Source organism: Brachycentrus maculatus, unplaced genomic scaffold (genome assembly GCF_059751285.1).
Source record: "Brachycentrus maculatus isolate JH-2025_06_01 unplaced genomic scaffold, ASM5975128v1 h1tg000059l, whole genome shotgun sequence".
Classification (NCBI taxonomy): Eukaryota; Metazoa; Arthropoda; class Insecta; order Trichoptera; family Brachycentridae; genus Brachycentrus; species Brachycentrus maculatus.
Genome location: NW_028280813.1, coordinates 849,259 through 873,672, shown reverse-complemented (window position 1 = coordinate 873,672; position 24,414 = coordinate 849,259). Strand labels below are relative to the sequence as shown.

General features: G+C 39.0%; 2 protein-coding genes across 2 annotated transcripts in view; one reads left to right on the top strand and one right to left on the bottom strand.

Annotated features, from left to right (window-relative positions):
• The first annotated feature begins 399 nt into the window (after nt 1-399).
• On the top strand, nt 400-3,611 carry LOC148311706 (uncharacterized). The gene is made up of 2 exons (XM_088256182.1): nt 400-900; nt 2,074-3,611. The coding sequence occupies exons 1-2, from the start codon at nt 420-422 to the stop codon at nt 3,609-3,611; spliced, it is 2,019 nt and encodes a 672-aa protein (XP_088112308.1). The 5' UTR covers nt 400-419.
• Nucleotides 3,612-5,841: 2,230 nt separating this feature from the next.
• LOC148311705 (uncharacterized) overlaps nt 5,842-24,414 on the bottom strand; it is a 59,775-nt gene continuing 41,202 nt past the window's right edge. Inside the window, exons 4-12 of the mRNA XM_088256213.1 lie at nt 15,396-15,591; nt 14,493-14,665; nt 13,905-14,054; nt 12,335-12,551; nt 10,368-10,509; nt 7,746-8,016; nt 7,191-7,358; nt 6,638-6,943; nt 5,842-6,376 (exon numbers count right to left, since the gene is read on the bottom strand). Coding sequence (XP_088112339.1) covers nt 5,912-6,376; nt 6,638-6,943; nt 7,191-7,358; nt 7,746-8,016; nt 10,368-10,509; nt 12,335-12,551; nt 13,905-14,054; nt 14,493-14,665; nt 15,396-15,591 — 2,088 coding nt within the window. The 3' untranslated portion in view covers nt 5,842-5,911. The remainder of the gene's footprint in view (nt 6,377-6,637; nt 6,944-7,190; nt 7,359-7,745; nt 8,017-10,367; nt 10,510-12,334; nt 12,552-13,904; nt 14,055-14,492; nt 14,666-15,395; nt 15,592-24,414) is intronic.

Below are 24,414 nucleotides of genomic sequence, written 5' to 3'. Positions count from 1 at the left end.
GTGTAATACCATTTTTCAAAGGTATTTCACAAAGTGAAAGACGAATGATAAGGTATGTGTTTAGTATCATCAAATATTAAAATATATGAAATCAGTAATGACAATAACTTGGTTTCATTTATTTACAATATTTTGAGTGTGTCCAAATACTTGTTCACAAATCTGGATTATCTCCAATCAAAGGAGTATTTTTCATATTATTTTTTGACATCTTATTAGATTAAAGTAGATTGGGAAATGTTACACGTGTGTAAAGTGATCACTTAAACCAGCCTATGACGGTCGTCAGCCCCGTAAATGCTCAGACTTCCATATTCTTCTTCATCTTTGATGAGATGTCAAAAATAATATGTTTCATTATATCATATTTGCAGGGTAAATAGCAATTTATATCCAGACTCTTAACGATTGAAGGATAGATGGAATTAGCTTCACCTAGTACCAAGGCTGAACTGGGAGATGGATCCACTGGAGAAAATGCACTTTTTGAGAGTGAACAAGAAGCTGATGATGCTATCAGTGATATTCCAGGAGAAGCATCATATGATATGAAGAAGGAGATCGTCTACTCAGGGGTTGATATCGTCAAAGCGGAACTAGGAGGCGATAATGAATTCAGCAATACTGGGGAAGGGATACGATGGCCTAATCTATCGACAGTCAAACGCGAAACAAGATTCGATGGCATTTTGGATTCTGGTGAAGATTTATCGCGTCCAGGCGTTAAAAAGGAACGCACATATCCTGAAGTTCCTATTGTCGATATGGAATCAATTGATGAAGTCAGACCGGGGACCAGTACAGAACGACGGTACAGAGATGGATCGAGCGAAAGAGGTATTTCGTGTACCAACATTAAACAGGAAGATATGGAATCTCGTACTAAGGAGAGCGACTCTGGTAAGTAATTCAGTAGCTCATTTTTTCTGACAAAATTATAATAAACAATAGCAAACATATCGTAGTTATACAGGAGAAAGTGGCCAAGTGCAATTTTTACAAAAACGTGATCATTGACTATTTGATATCTTACTAGCTTAATATTGCCCTGATAAAATCCCAAAGCGATTTTAATCTTGGAATTATAATATATTGACTTGTTGAAAATTTGTCCGCCTCCGTAGTGCAATGGTCAGCACGCTCGGCTACCGTTCTGGAGGTCCCGGGTTCGATTCCTAGGGGGGGGGTCAAATAAATAAAAGTGATTTTTTCACCCTAATATTTATTCAATATTACCCTGGTCTGGTACCTGAAGCGGAGGGCTGATCACCTTTCCTTCATGTGTAAACGATCAAGATAACACTGCGTTTATATGACGCAGTGCCCTATGCACCATTGGGGTGCGGATAAGGGTTTTCTCTGTTAAAAATGACTAACTGCATTGGTGTTTATTTTCTTGCCAAGCAAAAGTTACTTGAATGGCCCTCCTGAACATTTTACGTTTTGTTGTTGGTTACTTTCTCCTGTACGATTACTATATATCCTATCACAAAGCTCTAACCACGCCAAACAAAGACAACAACTTCCATTGACGCTATGTTCTTCCATTATCATACTGTTTATTGATATATTGTCTTCTATTTCTTCTTCTTGGCTCCATCCCAACTTATGGTATTTGTAGACTGTTGGTGTCAGCTCTCCTCGTCCTCAGGCTGTAGGTCCTTCCTCTTAACTATTCGGACCATTTCCTTGGACGAACTTGTTTCCTCTGCTGCACTTAGCTTGCCTCTGCCACATCACACATTGCCAGTCTCTGGATCACCGAGAGGAGAATAACCCTCGCTGCCAGACAGGGTAGTGCATCTTAGCGTTTGTTTTTGCATACAGCTTTTGTTTATTTGACTGTAATATACCGTCGTCAGACGTAGAACCAGACTGGCCTAGCTAACTAGGGCTGTATCCGTATTATACTGTCCTATTGTATTAGTAAAAGACAAGGCTAATATCTTCACCCCCAATATTGATACTATCCTCTGACAATGGGTCAACCTTCTACAAACATGTTCAATCCGCAGAATGCATTGAATTTATACAAATTTAAATTATTAACAAGGTTTTATTTGTTTGTTTCAGACCTAGAAAAGACCGGCCTAAACACATCTGATTTCGAAAAGAACAATAAATTACCTTATTTTGATACTTTGGAAGAGATGTTCTCTTGTCTCGAGTGTAAATTTACAAGCACAGAGAAAGAGCTGTATAAGCTACACGTGTCGACTCATAATAGCCATAAACCCTATTCGTGTTCATTGTGTTCATATACGTGCTTACGAAAGGGACAGTTAAATAGACACATGTATACTCACAGCGGAGAGAAACCCTTCTCGTGCGAACAGTGTGACTACACGTGCGCGCAAAAATGCCAATTGACAAGACACACGTTGACCCACACTGGCGAGAAACCATATTCTTGCTTAAAGTGTGAATTTACATGTACAGAAAAAGCAAAGTTAACGAGACACATGTTGACACACACCGGTGAAAAACCCTTCTCGTGTTTAGTCTGTAAATTCAAGTGTTCAGACAAACGCCAATTGAAGAGGCACATGCTAACTCACAGTGCTGTTAAACCCTTTCAATGTTCTAAGTGTAAATATGGATGTTTGCAAAAGCGACAATTGATACGGCATATGTTGAGTCACAGTGGTGAAAAGGCCTTGTCATGCGTGGAATGTGACTATTCGTGTTCACATAGAGGTCAACTAACTAGACACATTGCGTCAACTCACGGTGAAGAAAAACACTACTTATGCTCAGAGTGTGACTTCAAGTCTTCGGAAAAATGCCAGTTGGATAGACATGTACTGATTCATACTGATGAAAACCCCTATTCATGCTCGTTCTGCACATTCAAGTGTAACCGGAAAGGTAATTTGGGATTGCACATACTTACCCACACCAGCGAAAAACCCCTGTCGTGCGCGCAGTGCAAATTCAGATGCTGGCAAAAGAGAGATTTGAAAAATCATATACTAACTCACACCGGCGAAAAACCTTTCACCTGCTCAGAATGTGAGTTCGCATGTACACAGAGAGGGAATTTAAAATTACACATGTTGACCCATACTGACGAAAAACCCTTTGCATGTCTAGAGTGCCCGTTTACGTGTGCGTGGAAAGGGAGTTTGAGAAAACACATGTTGACGCATACCACGGAGAAACCCTACTCGTGTACAGTTTGTACATTTTCATGTTCCCGGAAACAGTATTTGAAAACCCACATCGCGACTCACACTGGCGAAAGACCCTTTTCATGTTCGGAGTGTAAATTCACGTGTTTACAAAAAGGAGATTTAAATAGGCACATGTTGACACACACTGGAGAAAAACCCTACTCATGTTCCGTGTGCAAAAAATCATATTCCCAGAAAGGCTATCTAAAAACCCACATGAGGTCCCATACTGGAGAGAAACCCTTCTCGTGCTCAATGTGCAAATTTTCGTGTTCTCGAAATGGAGACTTGCAAAGACATGTGCTTACTCATACAGGTGAAAAACCATACTCATGTGTGCTTTGTGACTATATATGCACCCAGAAAGGTCATTTAAAGTCACACATGCTAACTCACGGTGGCGGAAAGTCATCGTCTTGCTCATTTGTCTCTGTGTAGTATTGAAGTGAATAAAATAAAAAGATAAACAATGTGATATTCTTAAACAACGTATGTTATTCCTTTTATGTATTGTATAATTCAAGCAGAACGAAAATGACGACTCCTAGAAGCTGAACGAAGGCTGATCACAAGGCTGCCAGCACACACATTTTTTTCGTAGGCGTTTTTCCATTTGAAACTTCCAAACGCGGAATGTTTCCTTCTTCTTCTTCATCCTGGATACATCCCAGCTTATTGTCCTTGTAGACTGTTGTGGTCAGCTCTCCTCGTCCTCAGGCTAAGGGTCCTTCTGTCCTGGACAACGTCACCTATGCCATGGCTTCGAATGCCTGTTATCTTTCTGCATCACACCTGTTTCCCATACGTCGAAAAAATACCACGATCTATTTAGTCGATAGTTTTTGTATGGGATGATAAAGTTTTGAAAATGAAAGAGTTATTGAAAGGTAAAGAGTTGAGTCGAGTTTTCCACCTCCGTAGTGTAATGGACAGCACGCTCGGCTACCGTTCTGGAGGTCCCGGGTTCGATTCCCAGGGGGGGGGTCAAATAAATATGTGATTTTTTTCACTAAAATATTTATTCGATATTACCCTGGGCTGTTACCTGCAGCGGAGGGCTGATCACCTTTCCTTCGTGTGTTTACGATCAAGATAACACTGCGTTTATATGATGGAGTGCCCTATGCACCACTGAGGTGCAGATAAGGTCTTAAAAAAAAGAGTTGAAAGAAATGATAAAAAAAATCCATGTATTTTTAAAAAAAGTCAAATTACATATATTTTTTAAATCGTGCGCAGAGATACGACCGGCTTCTCACGCAGCCGGTCGCATACTGAATTATCGAGATTGCAATCTACCTACCCTAAGAGTTCCTTGTGTAATTTTACAGCGCATTTCGAAAGAGAAGAAATGTGACGATTTCCTAATGCTTATATGCAGGATGAACAATTGTTTGGTTTCATGTTATCTCGAAGGCTGAAAACGAATGGAGCTCGTATCATGACTGAACCGAGAGATGTGCAAGGGGATTCTAATATAATCTTTTATAATGTCCCAGATTATTGTGGAGATGAATCGTTTTCTGATATAAATGAGATCATGTACCCTGTATGTTATTATGAAAACGAAACCAGGAAGTTGTAAAGAATGTGTGATGCTTTGTGTACTAGAAAGAAGCCATCATGTCTCGAAATTATCGAAGCGAGAACCAGTAAAGGAATATGAAAAAAAAGTCTTATAAGTATTTTGACATCTCAACATAGATGAAGAAGTGTCGGGTTGTGGTCCCGTGGTTAGTGTCGGGAACACTTGAGTCAGAGTTTTTCGGTTCGAACCCACTCTACCACAATTTCATACATATTTCTAATGAGCCGCTTAGGCTTACAGAAATAGTATGAAATTGAAATATTTATGTAAATATTTTTTTTTTAAATCTCTTTTTTTAAATGTAAAAAAAAACAGAAGAGAAGCAGATTGATGATAAAAGGAGAGAAAAGATTAGTTAAATTCATAATGTTTTTATAACACGGAAAGATTTTGAAAACGAAACCAAGAAATTGTAAAGAATGTATAATATTTTGTGTACTAGAAAGAAGCCATCATGTCTTGATATTACTGAAGCGAGAACTAGTAAAGCGTCTCTAGTAAGTATTTTGACATCTCAACATAGATGAAGAAGTGTCGGGTTGTGGTCCCGTGGTTAGTGTCGCGGACTCTTGAGTCAGTTTCTCGGTTGGAACCCACTCTACCACAATTTGATACCTATTTCTAATAATGAGCCGCTTAGGCTACAGAAATAGTATGAAATATTTTTGTAAATAATAAAAACACAGATATTTCTCTTTATTAAAAAAAAAAAATACCGGACCCAAAAATGTGGCGGAAGCTTTCAGAACTCTCTTTCAGAGGATATGGATTAAGGAACGTCACCAACATGATTCAAAATATGTCGTTTCAACGGTAGTCTCGTTGAGCATTTAAATTGACACTCGGAACATGAAAACGGTTTCTCACCAGTGTGAGTAAACATGTGAAATTTCAAACTGTCCTTCCATGAGCTTTTGAATTGGCATTCCGTGCGGGAAAATAATTTTTCCTCGCTATGTGTGACCATGTGTCGTATCAACTTAATTTTATCAAAGCATTTAAAGTGACACAAATTGCAAGAAATTAAATGTAAAAAAAAAAACAGAAGAAGCAGATTGATAGAAGGAGAGAAAAGATGAGTTAAATTCATAATGTTTTTATTACACGGAAAGAATATCACAATTATTTACAGGGTCGGGCTAGAGGGCGGTCAGTTCTTGGAGGTGGGCGGGAAGCCCGCCCGGATGAGCTCCTTGTAGAGCGCGAGGTGGTGCTCCGACAGCGCCACGGGGCGCGCCAGCCCGCACAGCGACATGTAGAGCGCGGGGTCCAGCGCGGGCGGCGGCGGCGGTGGCGGCGGCGGCGCCCTGCGCTTGTGCGCGCGCCGCACCAGCGTGATCTGTAGCGCGGGGTCGCCGCGCCGCGACAGGTCCACGGGCGGGCGCTCCGCGGGCCCCGGGGGCGGCCGCGCGGACAGGTCCAGCGCATCGGGCGGCTCGGCGCGCGCCGCCGGCCGCCGCGGCGCCGCGCCCTGGAGCACGTGCGGCGGCAGCATGAACGGGTCCTTGGGGTTGCCGTACACCGTCTTCTCGGGACTGCGCGTGCCGTAAATGGACTTGGCCTGCGTCACGCGCGGCGGGGCGCAGCCGCCGGCGCCATTAAAGCCCCCGTACACCTAAGGGAAACAAACATACCTCGCTCAAGTATTAATGATCCCAAAACAACTTATATGGTATACATAGTTACATAATAAATAACATATTGTTGTCGGGCGGTTTTATTCATCGACCCCGCCCCTAATTATACTCTGGCAGTCTGCCGCCCGACCCTCAGTATACTAATCACAAGTAGCCGCAACACCCAATTCCCATCTGTACAATGTTTGCAGGCGTCTCTCGCACTCTACCTAAGTAACCCTCAGTATACTACACTCTACCTGCAGGAAGTGGGCGCGGCTCATGATGCTCTCCTGGAAGGCGGGGTCGAGGCCGGACCAGGCGCGCACGGCGGTGACCTCGAGCCCGCCGCGCTTGAGGATGTCCAGCTTGCTGCGGCGCTCGGGCGGGCTGCGCGGCGACTCGTACTGGTCCAGGTCGATGATCTCGGGGCTGGCCGGCCGGTAGGGCACCTCCACGATGTCGTCGTCCTCGGGCGGCGGCCGCGCCGGCCCCGCGCGCCGCTCCGGCTTCACGCGCACGCTGCGCAGGCTCGACGGCCGCGGCCGCAGCGTCCCTGCCGGGGCCTGGCAACACAAATCACAATACACTCAACAATCATCCTTAAAACATTTTGAGTGTGTCCAAATACTTTTTCACAAAATCTGGATTATCTCCAATTACAGGAGTTATTTTCATATTATTTTTTGACATCTCATCAAAGATGAAGAAGAAATTCTTCTGTTGCCTGACTAGAATCATACGGACCAGGCTACTCTGTAGGCCAGACATTCTGTGTCCGGCCTACAGAGTGGCAAGAGTCAAGTTATTCACCCTGTCTGTGGGGGGCGGCGGGGGCGCGTCGGGCGCGGGGGGCGGCAGCTTGTCGGCCTGCAGCAGCTTCTCGGGCGGCACGAGGCTGATGGCCGCCCGGGGAGGCGCCTCGGCCGCGGGCAGCGAGTCCAGGAACTCCTGGTTGAGATCCGCCGCCGGCTTCGAGACCTGATTCAATTCAATTTATTTATTCCAATTAATATATACATTCAAACTATAAGAAATTTAAATCGTATACATTAAAAAACTTAAAAATAAAATATATGCAAGAACTATTGCTATTGAACAAGGTGTAGAAGAATCCCGCTTCGGAAAACTCCTTCAAACACATGGAACAGATCCATATCCAATGAGATATTGTTCAACATAGCGGTAACTCTTAGGCATAACCACGAGATAAACATGATCAAGAGACTCTCACCACACATTGCTGTCTGGATTCTTCACTTACATCATCTATATCCCTTAACATCCAAAAATTCGAATCCCTTAACATCCAAAAATTGATCCGAAGTAGGCATACAAAGTGTTAAAGGACGATCCCTCTAAACCGACCTTTTCATAGTGGAATCCCTCCTCCGGGTCTCCAAAGTCCGTGCGCAGTATGTTGGACGGGTCGTACGCGTGCTCGGGAGGCTCCTCCCCCTCGCCCTCGGCGGGCTCGCGCCCCGGCGAGTCCGTCGTGATGTCGATGGTGGCCACGGGCGCCTGCGCAGGCCGCGGCTTGCGCGGCGTGCCCTGCGTGCCTTGTGTGCCTGGCGAGGGCTGAGCCGGCGCGAGCGGCGTCTCCGCCGGCGCCTCCGACTGCTCCAGGGGCAGGAGGAACCTAGAAGAGAAACCAATTCTTAACATGTTTCTCAATTTTCAATCAATTTCACAACTTAATTTTTTTTTAATTGCTTTGCAAGAGAAGGTCTGTAAGGAAGCCTAGATGCTTCTGTATCAGGTCTGGGAATGCGGTGAGACAGCTCTCAATGTACCTCGCTTATTATTATAGAGAAGGTCTGTCAGGAAGCCTAGATGCTTCTGTATCAGGTCTGGGAATGCGGTGGGACAGCTCTCAATGTACCTCGCTTATTATTATAGAGAAGGTCTGTCAGGAAGCCTAGATGCTTCTGTATCAGGTCTGGGAATGCGGTGGGACAGCTCTCAATGTACCTCGCTTATTATTATAGAGAAGGTCTGTCAGGAAGCCTAGATGCTTCTGTATCAGGTCTGGGAATGCGGTGGGACAGCTCTCAATGTACCTCGCTTATTATTATAGAGAAGGTCTGTCAGGAAGCCTAGATGCTTCTGTATCAGGTCTGGGAATGCGGTGAGACAGCTCTCAATGTACCTCGCTTATTATTATAGAGAAGGTCTGTCAGGAAGCCTAGATGCTTCTGTATCAGGTCTGGGAATGCGGTGGGACAGCTCTCAATGTACCTCGCTTATTATTATAGAGAAGGTCTGTCAGGAAGCCTAGATGCTTCTGTATCAGGTCTGGGAATGCGGTGGGACAGCTCTCAATGTACCTCGCTTATTATTATAGAGAAGGTCTGTCAGGAAGCCTAGATGCTTCTGTATCAGGTCTGGGAATGCGGTGGGACAGCTCTCAATGTACCTCGCTTATTATTATAGAGAAGGTCTGTCAGGAAGCCTAGATGCTTCTGTATCAGGTCTGGGAATGCGGTGGGACAGCTCTCAATGTACCTCGCTTATTATTATAGAGAAGGTCTGTCAGGAAGCCTAGATGCTTCTGTATCAGGTCTGGGAATGCGGTGGGACAGCCCTCAATGTACCTCGCTTATTATTATAGAGAAGGTCTGTCAGGAAGCCTAGATGCTTCTGTATCAGGTCTGGGAATGCGGTGGGACAGCTCTCAATGTACCTCGCTTATTATTATAGAGAAGGTCTGTCAGGAAGCCTAGATGCTTCTGTATCAGGTCTGGGAATGCGGTGGGACAGCCCTCAATGTACCTCGCTTATTATTATAGAGAAGGTCTGTCAGGAAGCCTAGATGCTTCTGTATCAGGTCTGGGAATGCGGTGGGACAGCTCTCAATGTACCTCGCTTATTATTATAGAGAAGGTCTGTCAGGAAGCCTAGATGCTTCTGTATCAGGTCTGGGAATGCGGTGGGACAGCTCTCAATGTACCTCGCTTATTATTATAGAGAAGGTCTGTCAGGAAGCCTAGATGCTTCTGTATCAGGTCTGGGAATGCGGTGGGACAGCTTTCAATTAATACGTTTCTGAAAGGTGTTTTTTACGCCTGTAGACAGCTGGCGACGGCAATCGATAATTATTTACATATAGTTCAGACCTTAACAAAGAGATTGGTACATAATATCCATATAAAAACATTGGATAATTCCTTCTTTCCTGCCCTTGAAATGAGGCCAGCGCAGAAGGTAAAAATAACCTTAACGTCATTAAGCATCATTCAACTGAACGGGTCCCAAGCAGTGAAACCCCTATTTTACATTTTATAAGGGACAAAAGACAAAAAAGGAAAAATGTATGTAAATGTTGGGTATAGAAAAAAATAATTGTGAAAATTATGCAGATAAGATTTTTTGCATACAAAACCTACATGGAGGGAAGGTATAATATAGGGGTATTAAAAAAATATGGACGACAGATGGACGAAACGCGTTCTGGTGTGGAGACCGAGGAACCAGAGGACTCAAGGACGTCCACCGATGAGATGGGTGGACGACATCAGGAAGTTTGCTGGAAGACAGTGGATGGGGACGGCGCAGGATCGGGAGGAGTGGAGGCGGAAGGGGGAGGCCTTTGTCCAGCAGTGGACCTCAACGGGCTGATATGATGATGATGAAAAAAATATTTGAAATGAAATTTTTTTGTGAAAATTTTGATGACTTGACAAATAAAACAAAAAAAACATATAAATGATGAAACGCAAAAAATGTAAAAAAAAAAATTGAGCACAAATATGTTTTCGCGGGGTTTGCAGGTACTCCCTTCTAGTCCTGCTCGCAACTATGTTGCCCCGCCTCGAGCCGCGTCTGTCCTCATTCTTCTGGAAGGCTAGAAAGACAGGATGTCCCGAAGCTATAGACGGGTCTCAGCACTAAGGACTCTATTCTCCGCCTTATTCCTCATCACTGAGGGCTGTGACCCTTGCGGAAGCAATGCCTCTCCTCCAGTTATCTCCTCCGACCACCTCTACTGACCTCTCGTAGTTGCGCCGGGCCATGGTGGCCTGGTGCCCCACCGCTCCGAGCCCCCCGAGCAGGCGCCGCCAGCCCCGCGAGCGCGTCACCTCCTCGTATCCGCCGGCGCTGCGCACCGCATCGTACACCACGTGCAAGCTCACTGCGGACACGGTATAAAAAAATCAATTGAAGTACACTAAAAAATATCTTGCTCATTGCTGGGAGGAAACCATGTAGAACTGCTCAGGAGAAGCCGCTCACAGAGACTGCTGACTGTCCTCAACAGGCCTCCCGTTCCACTAGAAGAGGGTTGGGCATTTTGTGTCCCAGCTTGGTGTATGGCAGCAATGTCCTTGACAAGTTTTATCATGTATGATAATACCACATGTGAAAGTTCTTTATAAACTGGACACGATATCGGATAGGTTCTCACCCAGGCTTCTCCATTTTATATAATTTTTTGACATCTCATCAAAGATGAAGAAGAATATGGAAGTCTAGGCATTTACTATGATGACCGTCATAGGCTGGTTTAAGTGATTAGATTAGTCGTCTCAAGTCAAATTGGACAGAGATCACAACTGCCTGTTTAGAACTGCCCAAGACAAGGACAATTGATTTGAAGTGATAATCAGTGGCGAGTTTTGAAAATAGGTGCCTGAGGCGAATACTGGGTATAAAGTGTTATGACTTGGTCAGGAATGACTATGTGAGGAGAAGAACCCCACAGCCCCTCATACTGGAAGTCCTGAAGAGGAGAAGGTGGACATGGTTGGGACATGTCCTTAGAATGCCACCCGAGAGCATCAACCCCTCGTGTCTCTTCTTCCGACCCCGAGGATTCCGGCACCCATTCACCGACTATACTCAGCGGAGCTTCGCAATGCCAGACTGACCGAAGGAAGCCATGGAGATGACAGAGTGACAGATTGACGTCTTATGTTGGCCATATGCTAATACAAAGATATACTATTTTGAGAAATAAAAAGACTTTGTTTTTTGATCCACTCGCATTTTTATTAACAACCAACTAGTTTCGGCAACAGCCTGTTGCCCTCTTCAGGGTTTAATTTATGACTAAACATATCGCTCACTCCTTTCAAGAACGTCATAAATCAAAAAACTTGATTTTTCAGGAGAACGTTTTTAGAGTTTAAAAATATAATACAATGTATTAAAAATAAATATCAAGCCACTTATTGAACTTTTTACTGTGCAACAGATCTTTTTAGGTAAAACCTGAATATTTTTTCTCCATTTGAAAAATATTTAGTTTATTTAAAAAAATAATTAAACAATACCTTTTCTTCAAAATGCAAAAATTACACTTTCTGCCCTGTAGCGGGTAAATATTAAATTAAAAATATGCCTCTTTTGCTGGGATATAGTACATTTTCTGGGCATTACGAAAACATGCACAACTCAAAATTGACGATTTTTGATTTATGACGTTCTTGAAAGGAGAGAGCGATATGTATATATAAAAAATAAAAAAATATGTTATATTTTTATTATAAATATACGTCTCCGTAGTGTAATGGTCAGCGGGAGGTCCCGGGTTCGATTCCCAAGGGGGGTAAAATAAATATAAGTGATTTTTTCACTGTAATATTTATTCCATATTACCATGGACTGGTACCTGGAGCGGAGGGCTGATCACCTTTCCTTCATGTGTAAACGATCAAGATAACACTGCGTTTATATGACACAGTGCCCTATGCAGGGTTTTATTATTAATATTATTATAAATATATATATATTTTTTAAAACATTTATTTTTATATATATGTTTAGTCATAAATTAAAGCCTGAAGAGGGCAACAGGTTGTTGCTGAAACTAGTTGGTTAATAAAAATGTGAGTGGATCAAAACACTAAGTCTTTTTATTTCTCAAAATAATATATTAATATGACCCAAGTTAATGCTATCAATATTCAAAACATAATACAAAGATAGTCAACTGGGAGGAAGGGGGGAACACTCACGTTCTTTAGCCCCCCGGGACAGGAGAGCGCCGTCGTGCACCCCGTTCTCCTTCCGCTGGTGGAAGCGTCTCACGCGGCGCAGGAAGGCCCTCTCGCGCGCGCGCTCCTGCACGCGCTCTCGGGCGCGCTCCTGCGCCTTCGCGCCGTCCTCCCGCTCCTCCTCTTCTTCCGGGGGCGCCGGGGGCGACACGGGGGCGCGCTGCGGGCGCGCCGGCGGCTGCGGGACAGAGCAAGGAACAGACTGCAGTCACGGTCATATAGGGCCTATTCTATGAAAATTATCAATCATATTGTGAATGATAAAAAAAAAAAATGCCTTGATTCCGCACAGTTGTGGCGCTCAGTAGTTAGAGCGAAATGCATCAGGTAAACATAAATATTTTTTTATATTTTTGAAATTTCAACATAGATGAAGAAGTATATGGAAGTCAGGACATTTACGGGGCTTACGCGATCTGTAGATCTGAGTGCGAGTGTGTGGATCATGTATAATATGATGCGAGAAAGATTCGGGTTGTGGTCTCGTGGTTAGTGTCGCGGACTCTTGAGTCACAGCTTCTTGGTTCGAAACCACTCTACCACAATTTGATACATATTTCTAATAATGAGCCGCTTAGGCTCACAGAAATAGTATAAAATATAAGTATCAATTTTTAATTAATGTTTTGCATAGTAAATATACAGAGTTTGAAAATGATGCGGAATGCATCGAAACACGTGTCACTGTAGATTTTAAGAAATAGTGGTATTTACTACATAAAACCTTAACCTTTTAACCGCGTTCACTTTGTTCCTGAGAGACGCCGCCCGTGCGCAGCGGTATTTCACCGTTTTTTAAATGATTACTTTTATCATGTATTTAGTTAAGAAACGATTTATTTTCCTAAACAAAAACGTTCAATGGGATTCATTGTGCCTTTTTGGTACTCTATAATACACTTGTGTCACATTATTCTTGAAATATATGGTAAAATAAACAAATAAGATCGTAACATAAATAAATCAAAGCACGCATCGTGTGTCACTCTTACCCACTGGCGATGCGTAGCGTCGAGAGTGAGACAGATATAGGGCATGATTATGGCGCGGACTAATTACCGACCGCAAGAAAAATCAGGGATCTGTTCTTTTATTTATCCTTGTGATGTTACAAATTATTAGTCAGATATTTCAACAGATGTCATAAGGCCAAGGATTGACGTATTATTTTATCCAAAGTTCCACACCATGAAAAAATCCCTCCAAGTTGAACTGAGGTTGGAAACTTGGAGTAAAGTAAAAACACAAACGGTTATGTCAGCCGCGTACGGGGAATGTTTTGTGAAAACACATACGGTTATGCGAGCCGCGTGGATCCGGTTAATTGAAAATTGATAGATTTTACCACAAAGTGACTGCCGAATCAATTAATGAAAAAATATAATTATTTTTGTAAATAATAAAAACACATATATTTCTCTATTAATTAAAAATTAAATAACAATTATGGTGTGAGTGAGTGTGTGGATAGCGCCATAGTAGTGGTGTACAGTGTGTAATGAAGGGGGAGTTGGAAGGAAGCGTCCGTTACCGTGGCCGAGCGGGCGCTGTCGCTGTCCGAGGACTTGGAGGCGGAGCGCGCGCGGCGCCGGCGCCCCCTTCCGGCGCGCCCCTTGAGGCGGGGCGCCATGTGGTTGCACACAAACTCGTGGCCCTCCAGCTCGGGGTACTCGAACGTCTCCTGCAACATACGACGCGAACATCAGACACTGCAAAACCCTTGTGGGAGACTTGATTAACTTTATAAAATAAAATCTAACCACTTTTCTTCAACCAGTTTAGACAAGAACCGTGTCATCATCAGGGTTAAACATGTACATGAAACCGGTTGGAGAAAAGTACTTTATAAAAAGTGGTTAAAAACAAACCTACAGGATAGTGACTATAGGCTAGAGACTCTTCCATCCTGTAGGCTAGTGACTCTCTCGTCCTGTAGGCTAGTGACTCTCCCGCCCTATTGGCTAGTGACACTCTCGACCTGCAGGCTAGTGACTTTCCCATCCTGTATGATAGTAACCATCCCGTCGTGTAGGCTAATGACCCTCCCGCCCTGTAGGCTAGTGACTCCCGCCCTATATGCTAGTGACCCTCCCGCCCTGCAGGCTAGTGACCCACTCACCCGGCAATAGAGCACGCGCGTGTCGGCCGAGGGGGGCGCGTAGCCGCCCAGCGCGGCCACGAGCGGCGAGCGCAGCCACTCGGGCTCCAGACCCTGCAGGCGGCGCAGCATGGCCCGGTAGCGGCAGTAGCGCGGGTATGAGAACACCACCACGCACGGAGCGTCCCTCTCCGCTGCAACAGGAGACAGGATATATAGTCCCGAGGAGAGAACGCTGCATTCGTCAGCTCAAAGAATGGTTAAAATTTGTGTAATAAATTGGAACCTCGGCTTTAGAAGTCCATGGTAGCCATCATGTTTGGGCGCCAAACATTTTGCTTGGTATATTTATTTATTTATTTAACGGCTAAAGCCTTTAACATTATACATATATACAGTATCTAATATAAAAATACACTAATGAATACACTAATACAGAAACAAAAAGTGGCCGAGCTAGCGCTGTCGCTGTCCGAGGACTTGGAGTTGAACGTTTTTAAAGTTTAAAAATATAACACAATGTATTAAAAATAAATATCAAGCCACTTATTGAACTTTTTACTGTGCAACAGATCTTTTTAGGAAAAACCTGAAGGTTTTTTTCTCCATTTGAAAAATATTTAGTATATTTAAAAAAAATTTAAACAATACCTTTTCTTCAAAATGTAAAAACAACACTTTCTGCCCTGTAGCGGGTAAAAATTAAGTTAAAAATATGCCTCTTTTGCTGGGATATAGTACATTTTCTGGGCATATCGAAAACATGCACAACTGAAAATTGACAATTTTTGATTTATGACGTTATTGAAAGGAGTGAGCGATATGTCAGGCAGCTGGTTAATAAGAAGATTGGATGGTAAAAAGGGTGTATCGCAGGTATACAATACGACGCGATGCGATGTGACAGAGTAGAAGAAGACATACCTATGAGTCCCTTTTCTCTGTTGATATCGCTGAAGTCCAATCGGTGATCCGCGGGGGGCTCGATGGGCTCGCCGGGAGCGGGGGGAGCCCAGGCGGCGCGGAGCCCCCGCGCCCAGCCCCCGGAGCCCGCGCAGGCCCAGGACGGCAGCTCCTCGGCGCGCACCACCACGCGCTCGCTGATCGCGACCACCTCATCCTGCAGGGGACAAGATAAGACAATTTTATTTATCAAAGGAGTCAATCCAATCTTGATGTATAAAAATTTAAAATTATTGCCGGTGCGTGGAATATTGTGGATGAGTATCATCGTTGAACAACAAACTAGACAAAAATATCCACATCTTCTAGTACACAACCATGATACACCATTTACACACAACCAAGGTTTGATAGTCCCAAGACAGCCCTGAATATTTAAACTGTGTGTTTTCTGAGTAAGCGGCAGCTCAAACGCCACACGGTGTATATATTGGGCAAGGTTTCATAATATCCTCTATATCTGCTAGACAAAAATATAGAAATCTTCTAGTACACAACCATGATACACGATTTACCCACAACCAAGGTTTGATAGTCCCAAGACAGCCCTGAATATTTAAACTGTGTGTTTTCTGAGTAAGCGGCAGCTCAAACGCCACACGGTGTATATATTGGGCAAGGTTTCATAATATCCTCTATATCTGCTAGACAAAAATATAGAAATCTTCTAGTACACAGCCATGATACACGATTTACCCACAACGAAGGTTTGATAGTCCCAAGAATTAACAGTAAATATGGGAGTCCAACACTGCAATATATCGTTACAAACATTTTTAATTTGTTGCCGACGGAGGTTAGAGGTCAAAATAAAATATGGAACAAAGGCAAAATAAAGTAATGGGTGAATGATCAAGAGTTAATTGTATGAAAATTGTAAAATGTTTATATTCTTAATTTTTTCTCTTTTTTCTGTGTATATTAGGTCAAAATCGTTAAAAACAATAAAAAAAATGTATTAAAAAAGAACTCCACCGACAAGACACACAAGGTGGCTTGGTGGGTCTCTGCAAAAAAAAAGTTCTAAATATGTATAAATTGTGATTTAAATAAATCGCTCACTCCTTTCAAGAACAGAGTATGAAATGGAAATATTTGTGCAAATAATAAAAATACACAAATATTTCTGTTTATTAAAAAAATAATAAAAACGACATATTTCAATTGAGGCTTATCCCTTTTAAAAACATGCCACAAGGCCTACACCAAGCAAAAGAAGAAGAAGAAACTTGAGTATTTAGTCGCACTTTTCAGTATGGGATCTTGTATATTAGCGGAGACTCAAACCTGATTTATTTTAATGACGAAAATAGCTATTGCGCAAACCAATTTACGATACTGATTTAGTTAAGGAATCTGCCAATAGATGGCTCTCGTAGTATACTGTGGGAGTCAATTTAATATATATATATATATATATATATATATATATATATATATATATATATATATATATATATATATATATATATATATAAATATATATATATATGTATATATACATATGCGTATATTCGTTATACCTGTCATACAAAAACACATATCGCTCACTCCTTTCAAGAACGTCATAAATCAAAAAACGAAAATTTTCAGCTGTGCATGTTTTCGGAATGCCCAGAAAATGTACGATATCAGGGCAAAAGAGGCATATTTTTAACTTAATATTTACCCGCTACAGGGCAGAAAGTGTTGTTTTTGCATTTCGAAGAAAATGTATTGTTTAATTTTTTTTTTAATAAACTAAATATTGTTCAAATGGAGAAAACACCTTCAGGTTTTACCTAAAAAGATCTGTTGCACAGTAAAAAGTTCAATAAGTGGCTTGATATTCATTTTTGATACAGTATATTTTATGTTTGAACTTTAAAAACGTTCTCCTGAAAAATCAAGTTTTTTGATTTATGACGTTCTTGAAAGGAGTGAGCGATATGTTATCAAATATTTACAGAATAGCCTCATTCATCAGTTAGCGATTCGTATCATTGCTGTGTGTAGAAATAAACGATTAACAGAAAATACATATAAAATTCAATTAAATTTTCATAATTTGCCCAGACAATATTCCCTAAACAAATAATGCATCATCTCTGTCGAGACAGCAGATAAAACAAAAACAAAAATAGAATTTTCAGTGGTGATTTACATGAAATTATAGTAACTTTAAACATAAAACGCTATTTTTCCATATAACGCGGTGGAAGGGCGTTTCGGCGCCTTTTTACACGGATGCTTTTTTTTTTTAAATTTCAAAATCTTATTTCAATTTTTAGTTAATTTATTATTAGATTAAAACCAATATTTTTAGCTTTTCCACTTTTTTATTTGACCAGCGACCGGGTTTCGTCGTTACCGACATCATCAGACTGGTGATGTCGGTAACGACGAAACCCGGTCGCTGGTCAAATAAAAAAGTGGAAAAGCTAAAAATATTGGTTTTAATCTAATAATAAATTAAAAATGCAATTCCATCACGAAGTGTCAGTGGACAATATAAATCTAATTTTTAGTTACTTAGTTAATCAAAATTAGACTAAACAATGTTTGCGTTCACGTAATTACTATGTATATTAATATAATAGTTCCTCAAAATGATAAAATATGGTACCTATTGTAATAATTATAAATGATATTTGAATAAAAAACGTATGTTTTTTATTAAAAACTTTTAGGGGCTTTTTTGTTTAAAAAAACACTCTGCCTATTTCTAATGAGCCGCTTAGGCTCACAGAAATAGTATGAAATTGAAATATTATTGGAAATAATTAAAAAATACATACATATACTATATATATATATATATATATATATATATATATATATATATATATATTTTTAAAATAACATTTATTTATTATATTTAGTAAGTTTTTGTATTTAGTTGGTTTTGCAATAAATAAACAAAATTAAAAAAAAATCTAAATATAATCTTAAAAAAAAGTCTCGAAATCTGAATAATTTTCCGTTTGCAAAAAAAGGCCCGTTTGCAGAAAGGCTTAGAGAGTTAGTCTGACGCGTTCGGAAAACGGGCTGGAACCGTCAGCGTGTTGGAAACCGTTTTTTCGCCATTTTTGGTTTTTAGTTTTCAGCGTTTCCGAACTGGGCGCAGGTCCGCCCCTGCCCGCGCCGTGTGCGCACACGGGCGCCCCGCGCCGGTGTGCGTGCGGCGTGCGCGCGTGTGTGTGGTTGTACATATTAAAGTACATTTGTCTACTGGCGGAATCCATACCGTACAATGAAGATAATACAATTTTAATTGAATTTCTGCTTATATTTAAAAAAAAATTTTTTTTTAATTATATATATATATATATATATATATATATATATATATATATATATATATATATATATATATATATATATATATATATATATATATATATATATATATATATATATATATATATATATATATATATATATATATATATATATATATATATACATATATATATATATATATATATATAATTAAACACGGTTAACGGATTGAATTCATATATTATATACTTTTATTTACATATATATGATTATATGTGACGCGTTTCCTCTTATTAAAACATTATGAAACACTCGAGTGTCTGATAATGCCTTAATAAGAGGAAACGCGGCACATTTTATCATATATCGCTCACTCCTTTCAAGAACGTCATAAATCAAAAATTCTCAATTTTTAGTTGTGCATGTTTTCGGAATGCCCAGAAAATGTACTATATCCCAGCAAAACAGACATATTTTTAACTTAATATTTACCCGCTACAGGGCAGAAAGTGATGTTTTTACATTTTGAAGAAAAGGTATTTATAATTATTTTTTTAAATATACTAAATATTTTTTAAATAGAGAAAAACCCTTCAGGTTTTTTCCTAAAAGATCTGTTGTACAGTAAAAAGTTCAACAATTGGCTTGATATTTATTTTTAATACACTGTATTATATTTTTAAACTTTAAAAACGTTTTCTTGAAAAATCAAATTTTTTGATTTATGACGTTCTTGAAAGGAGTGAGCGATATATGTAAATGAAAGTAGAATTCAATCCAATAAGCGTGTTTAATTTCAATACGGAATTGTTGGGTAAAATATCTGAAAATTATTGGAACTGTCAGTAGTTACAATAAATTATTTATTCATATCTAAATACAGTTCATATTTTAAAAAAATATAGTTTTTTTTATTTATTATACACCTATTTTCATATAACGGACTTTTACGGACACCCCCTCCCCCAAATAGTCCATTATATCGACGTTTTACTGTATTATAATTATAAAAAATTTAAAATGTATCGCTCATTTCGACTAGCGGGCAATTTATGATACATTTTTCAACGGTTCGCCCGAAATGTGAGTTTTAAAAGCTAAATTTGCGGCAAAGATGAAAATCCCGCGTAAAATGCTCACAGCAAAATGGCCGCCTTGCGGAAACAAATATTTATGAAATTTAGCTAAATAATATATAACAGAGAAGAAGTTTGCTCGTATGTCGTACTTTCCGCCGGCGTGCAGCCATGGGATTGTATTAAAACAGTGTCGCAGTTTGGTTATAGCGGCAATGAACTCGGCATTATTTTATTTGCCTTATATATTTATTTTTATCGCTTTATTTTATTTTTTTATTATTTTTTTCTCACTTTTTCATTTCATATAATAAAAAAACAACTATACAGTTTTATTTTGACATTATTTTATTTGCATACAATTAATAATGTAATAAAAATTACATACAAGTAATAATAAATAATAATAATAATAATAATCTTCGATGATTTATATAGAACCGTTTTAGTAAAAAAAACTATCTTAAGGGCGCTTGTAATGTATGTGTCATTTTTTTAAGTTTGTTAAGCGATACAATGAGTTGTAAAAAAAAGAAGAGGAAGACCGAGGAAAACTTGGCACAATCAGGTATGTCAAACACTTGAAAGCGGCCGGGTCAAAATTCGTAATAAATGTCGGGTATGTATGAGGAGATGCATGTATGTAGAAGAGGAATGAATGTTTGCAAAGACAGAGTGGTGTGGCGTTCGATTCTCTCTGCCTACCCCCTGCGGAGAAGCCGCGTGACGGTTAGTTAGTTAGTTAGTTAGCTTTACACATGGCTATATTTTATTTTTGTATTTTTTCACTTTTTCATTTTTGATAAAAAAAAATTACAATTATATGGTTTTCTTCAAATATACTTTATTTGACCAGCGGCCGGGTTTCGAAGGTAAAGACATCATCAGACTGAACAGCATCATCATCATCATCATCGAGAACATCAGACTGACTTTTTTTGCTTTCATTATTTCGTACGTATTGAACGACCGAAGGGAGAAAAATCGCTTTCGACTGTACGAATTCAAAAATAAATATAACCAAACATAACGCCGCTTCCCGCAAGGGTAGGCAGAGAGGATAGGACGCCACACCACTGACCCTGTCTTTGCAAGCACTCTTCGCCTCTTACAAACCCGATAGATTATTTCGATTAAACCTGATCACGCCCAAATATTTCAAGTACATTATGCCAAGCTTTCCTCGGTCTTCCTCTGCTCCCATTTCCAACTACATTCGCCGCATAGATTTGTTTTACACTTCTTTCATCACTCATACTTTGTACATGTCCAAACCATCTCAACACACCTTTCTTTAATTGATTGTTCATTCTTATCTCTGCCTTTCATTCTTTCCTTATAAATTATCACCATTCGATCATCCATTATACTTCGTTGTGAAGCTCATACGTCTGAGAGATCGCATTCCGACTGTTTTCAGCCTACTTTTGTACTTTTAAATGAATTCATCACACCTGTATTGTTTTTAAAATAAAATAAAACGATTAAAACTAAAAACCTATTGTACACTATTGTAAAAACTGACAAGCAACTTATAATAAAATTATTAATATAAGTATTTATCAGTCTTGATAAAGAAGCGGTTAGCTTGGAAACCGGTAGTCATTATAATTAAGTTATAATAAAATATTTAGAGATTTTAAAACAAAGTTACATTTTAATTATAAAATGGAAAATCACAAAGTTAGTGCTTCAAATATAAATTATAACAACTTATAATTATTTTACATTATTTTAATTGGTTATTTGAAAATTATGTATATGATGAAATAAACAAATAAAATGTATTTTTTTTTATAATTAAATGTGTATTTTTTCTTATTCTAATTATATTACCACCAAATGATACATATGGCACTGAATTCGATTGATTTGAGAAACACTCAAACTATTATAGATTTTAACAAAAATTTGGACAGTCAAAATATTATCAATTTTAACAAAAATTTGAACACCCAAAATATTGTCAATTTAAGCAAAAATTAGGAAACTCTTAAAATATTGTTAATTTTAACGACAATTAGGAAACTCTCGGGTCAGGAGTCGTAATAATCGTCGGGTATGTATGAGGAGATGCATGAATGTAGAAGAGGCAAAGAATGTTTGCAAAGACAGAGTGGTGTGGCGTTCGATTCTCTCTGCCTACCCCTGCGGGGAAGCGGCGTGATGGTTAGTTAGTTAGTTAGTTAGTTTTAGGAAACTCTAAAAATATTGTCAATTTTAGCACAAATTAGGAAACTCTTAAAATATTGTTAATTTTAACGACAATTAGGAAACTCTCAAAATATTGTCAATTTAAACAAAAATTTGGACTCGCAAAATAATATCAATTTTAACAAAAATTTTGAAACTCAGAATATTATCAATTATAACAAAAAATTGAGCATTCAAAATATTGTCAATTTTAACAAAAATTAGGAATCTCTCAAAATATTGTTAATTATGGCAAAAATTTTGACACAACTAAAATATTGCCACTATTTTCAAGTTGCACGTTTTCTTTAATCGCAATTTCGTTCAAAATATATTTAAAATACAATATATATGTATTTAAATATAAATGTAATATAATTATGGGGCTTGCGTTTGGTTACCCCATAGGATATATTTGTGTGTTTCCCTTGCCTCCCTTTACCCATAAGGGTTGTCACTGTGAGTACGTAATACGGGGGATACAGAATTTACAAATAATATAATATGAAACTTACTATCGATATTCCAAATACACATAATTCACTATCTTTAAAATAACTCTGTAAATTAAAAGAAAATAAATATAAAACGCTTTCCTTATCATTCATCGTTCGTTTTGTGTAATAAATACCACTTAAAAAACACGATGAATGATAAAGAGAATGTTATATTACCATACCGCAAAGTTAAAATTGCTTTAAATACAAAATATTAAACGTTTTTGAAATATAATATTATATTACATATTATATTATATTATAACTAATATTATTTTTACTTCATTATATATTCGGCACGTTACACCTCCGGCTTCGTTTTGTTTTTCCTACTTTATATATTTAGTAATTTACACCTTTGCCTACTTTTTATTTTACTTCTTTATAATGTTCTACTTTATATATATCTGGTACTTAACACCTTTGCCTACTTTATAATTTACTACTTTATACTGTGCTACTTTATATATCTGGTAGTTAACACCTTTGCCTACTTTATAAGTTACTACTTTATAATGTGCTACTTTATAATGTGCTACTTTATAATATTCTACTTTATATATCTGGTACTTAACACCTTTGCCTACTTTATACTGCGCTACTTTATATATCTGGTACCTAACACCTTTGCCTACTTTATATTTTACTACTTTATATATCTGCTACTTAACACCTTTGCCTACTCTATATTTTACTACTTAATATTGTGCTTATCTGGTACTTTCTTTATTTCACTATTCTAACATCTATCATACATTGTTTTGTAGCACATTCTTCTGAGAGATCGCATTTCGACTGCATCCAGTCTACTTTCAGCTTTCTTTTGGCAACTCCATGTTTCACTTCCATACATTAGGATCAAAACCAAATAATACATACTTATTATTAGTTTACAAACGATAATATCCCAATCATGGTCACCCCGCAGCGATGCACCCCCCGACTCCGGTTGTTATGACTACGGAGGTATACAGTGCGAGGGGGTTAGGGTTCCGGCGGGGAGGGGGGAGGGGGGACACGCGCGCGCGTAGGCCCGCCCCCCGCCGTAAGGTTGCCAGAGAACCGAGCCTCCGAATAGTGAGTGAATGTCTAAAAATGTGTGGTGAATGTATTTTTTTGTTGACATTCACTGCACCGACTTTGTTAGGAGACGTTCAAACATAGTGCTGGATGTCGGTGTGTCACCGAGATTCGGCCGTCTCTTCCTCAGGACAATCGTAAATACTAAATAATAATGCATATATATATATATATATATATATATATATATATATATATATATATATATATATATATATATATATATATATATATATATATATATATATATATATATATATCGGCAAAGATTTGGCAGACCATATCGATATCTGGAATAAGTCAATTGCTAACTATAAACCGATAATAATTACAACATTTCAGGCTAATCCACAATTCCTTGTAAAATCGTAGTCGTACAGGAGAAAATGACCAACTAACAAAACTCAAAATGTTCAGGAGGGCCATTTAAGTCACTTTTGCTTGGCAACAAAATAAACACCAATGCAGTTAGTCATTTTCAACAAGTCAATATATTATACTTCCAAGTTTAAAATCGCTTTGGGATGTTTTTCAGGGCAATATTAAGCTAGTAAGATATCAAACAGTCAATGATCACGTTTTTGTACAGAATGCACTTGGTCACTTTCTCCTGTATGACTACGATATGTTTATCATTGTTTAGGTAAGGGCTTATCCAAGCAAAAATATACTTAAAAAGAGAATATACATTATTTAACCATAGAGTATACATTCAATATATTATTTACAAATTGGCTACTGACAAATAATAATTAATGAAGGAAAATAACTGGTTAGTGTCGGATTGTGGTCCCGTAGTTAGTATAGCGGACTCTTAAGTCAGAGTTTCTCAGTTCGAACCCACTCTACCACAATTTGATACCTATTTCTAAT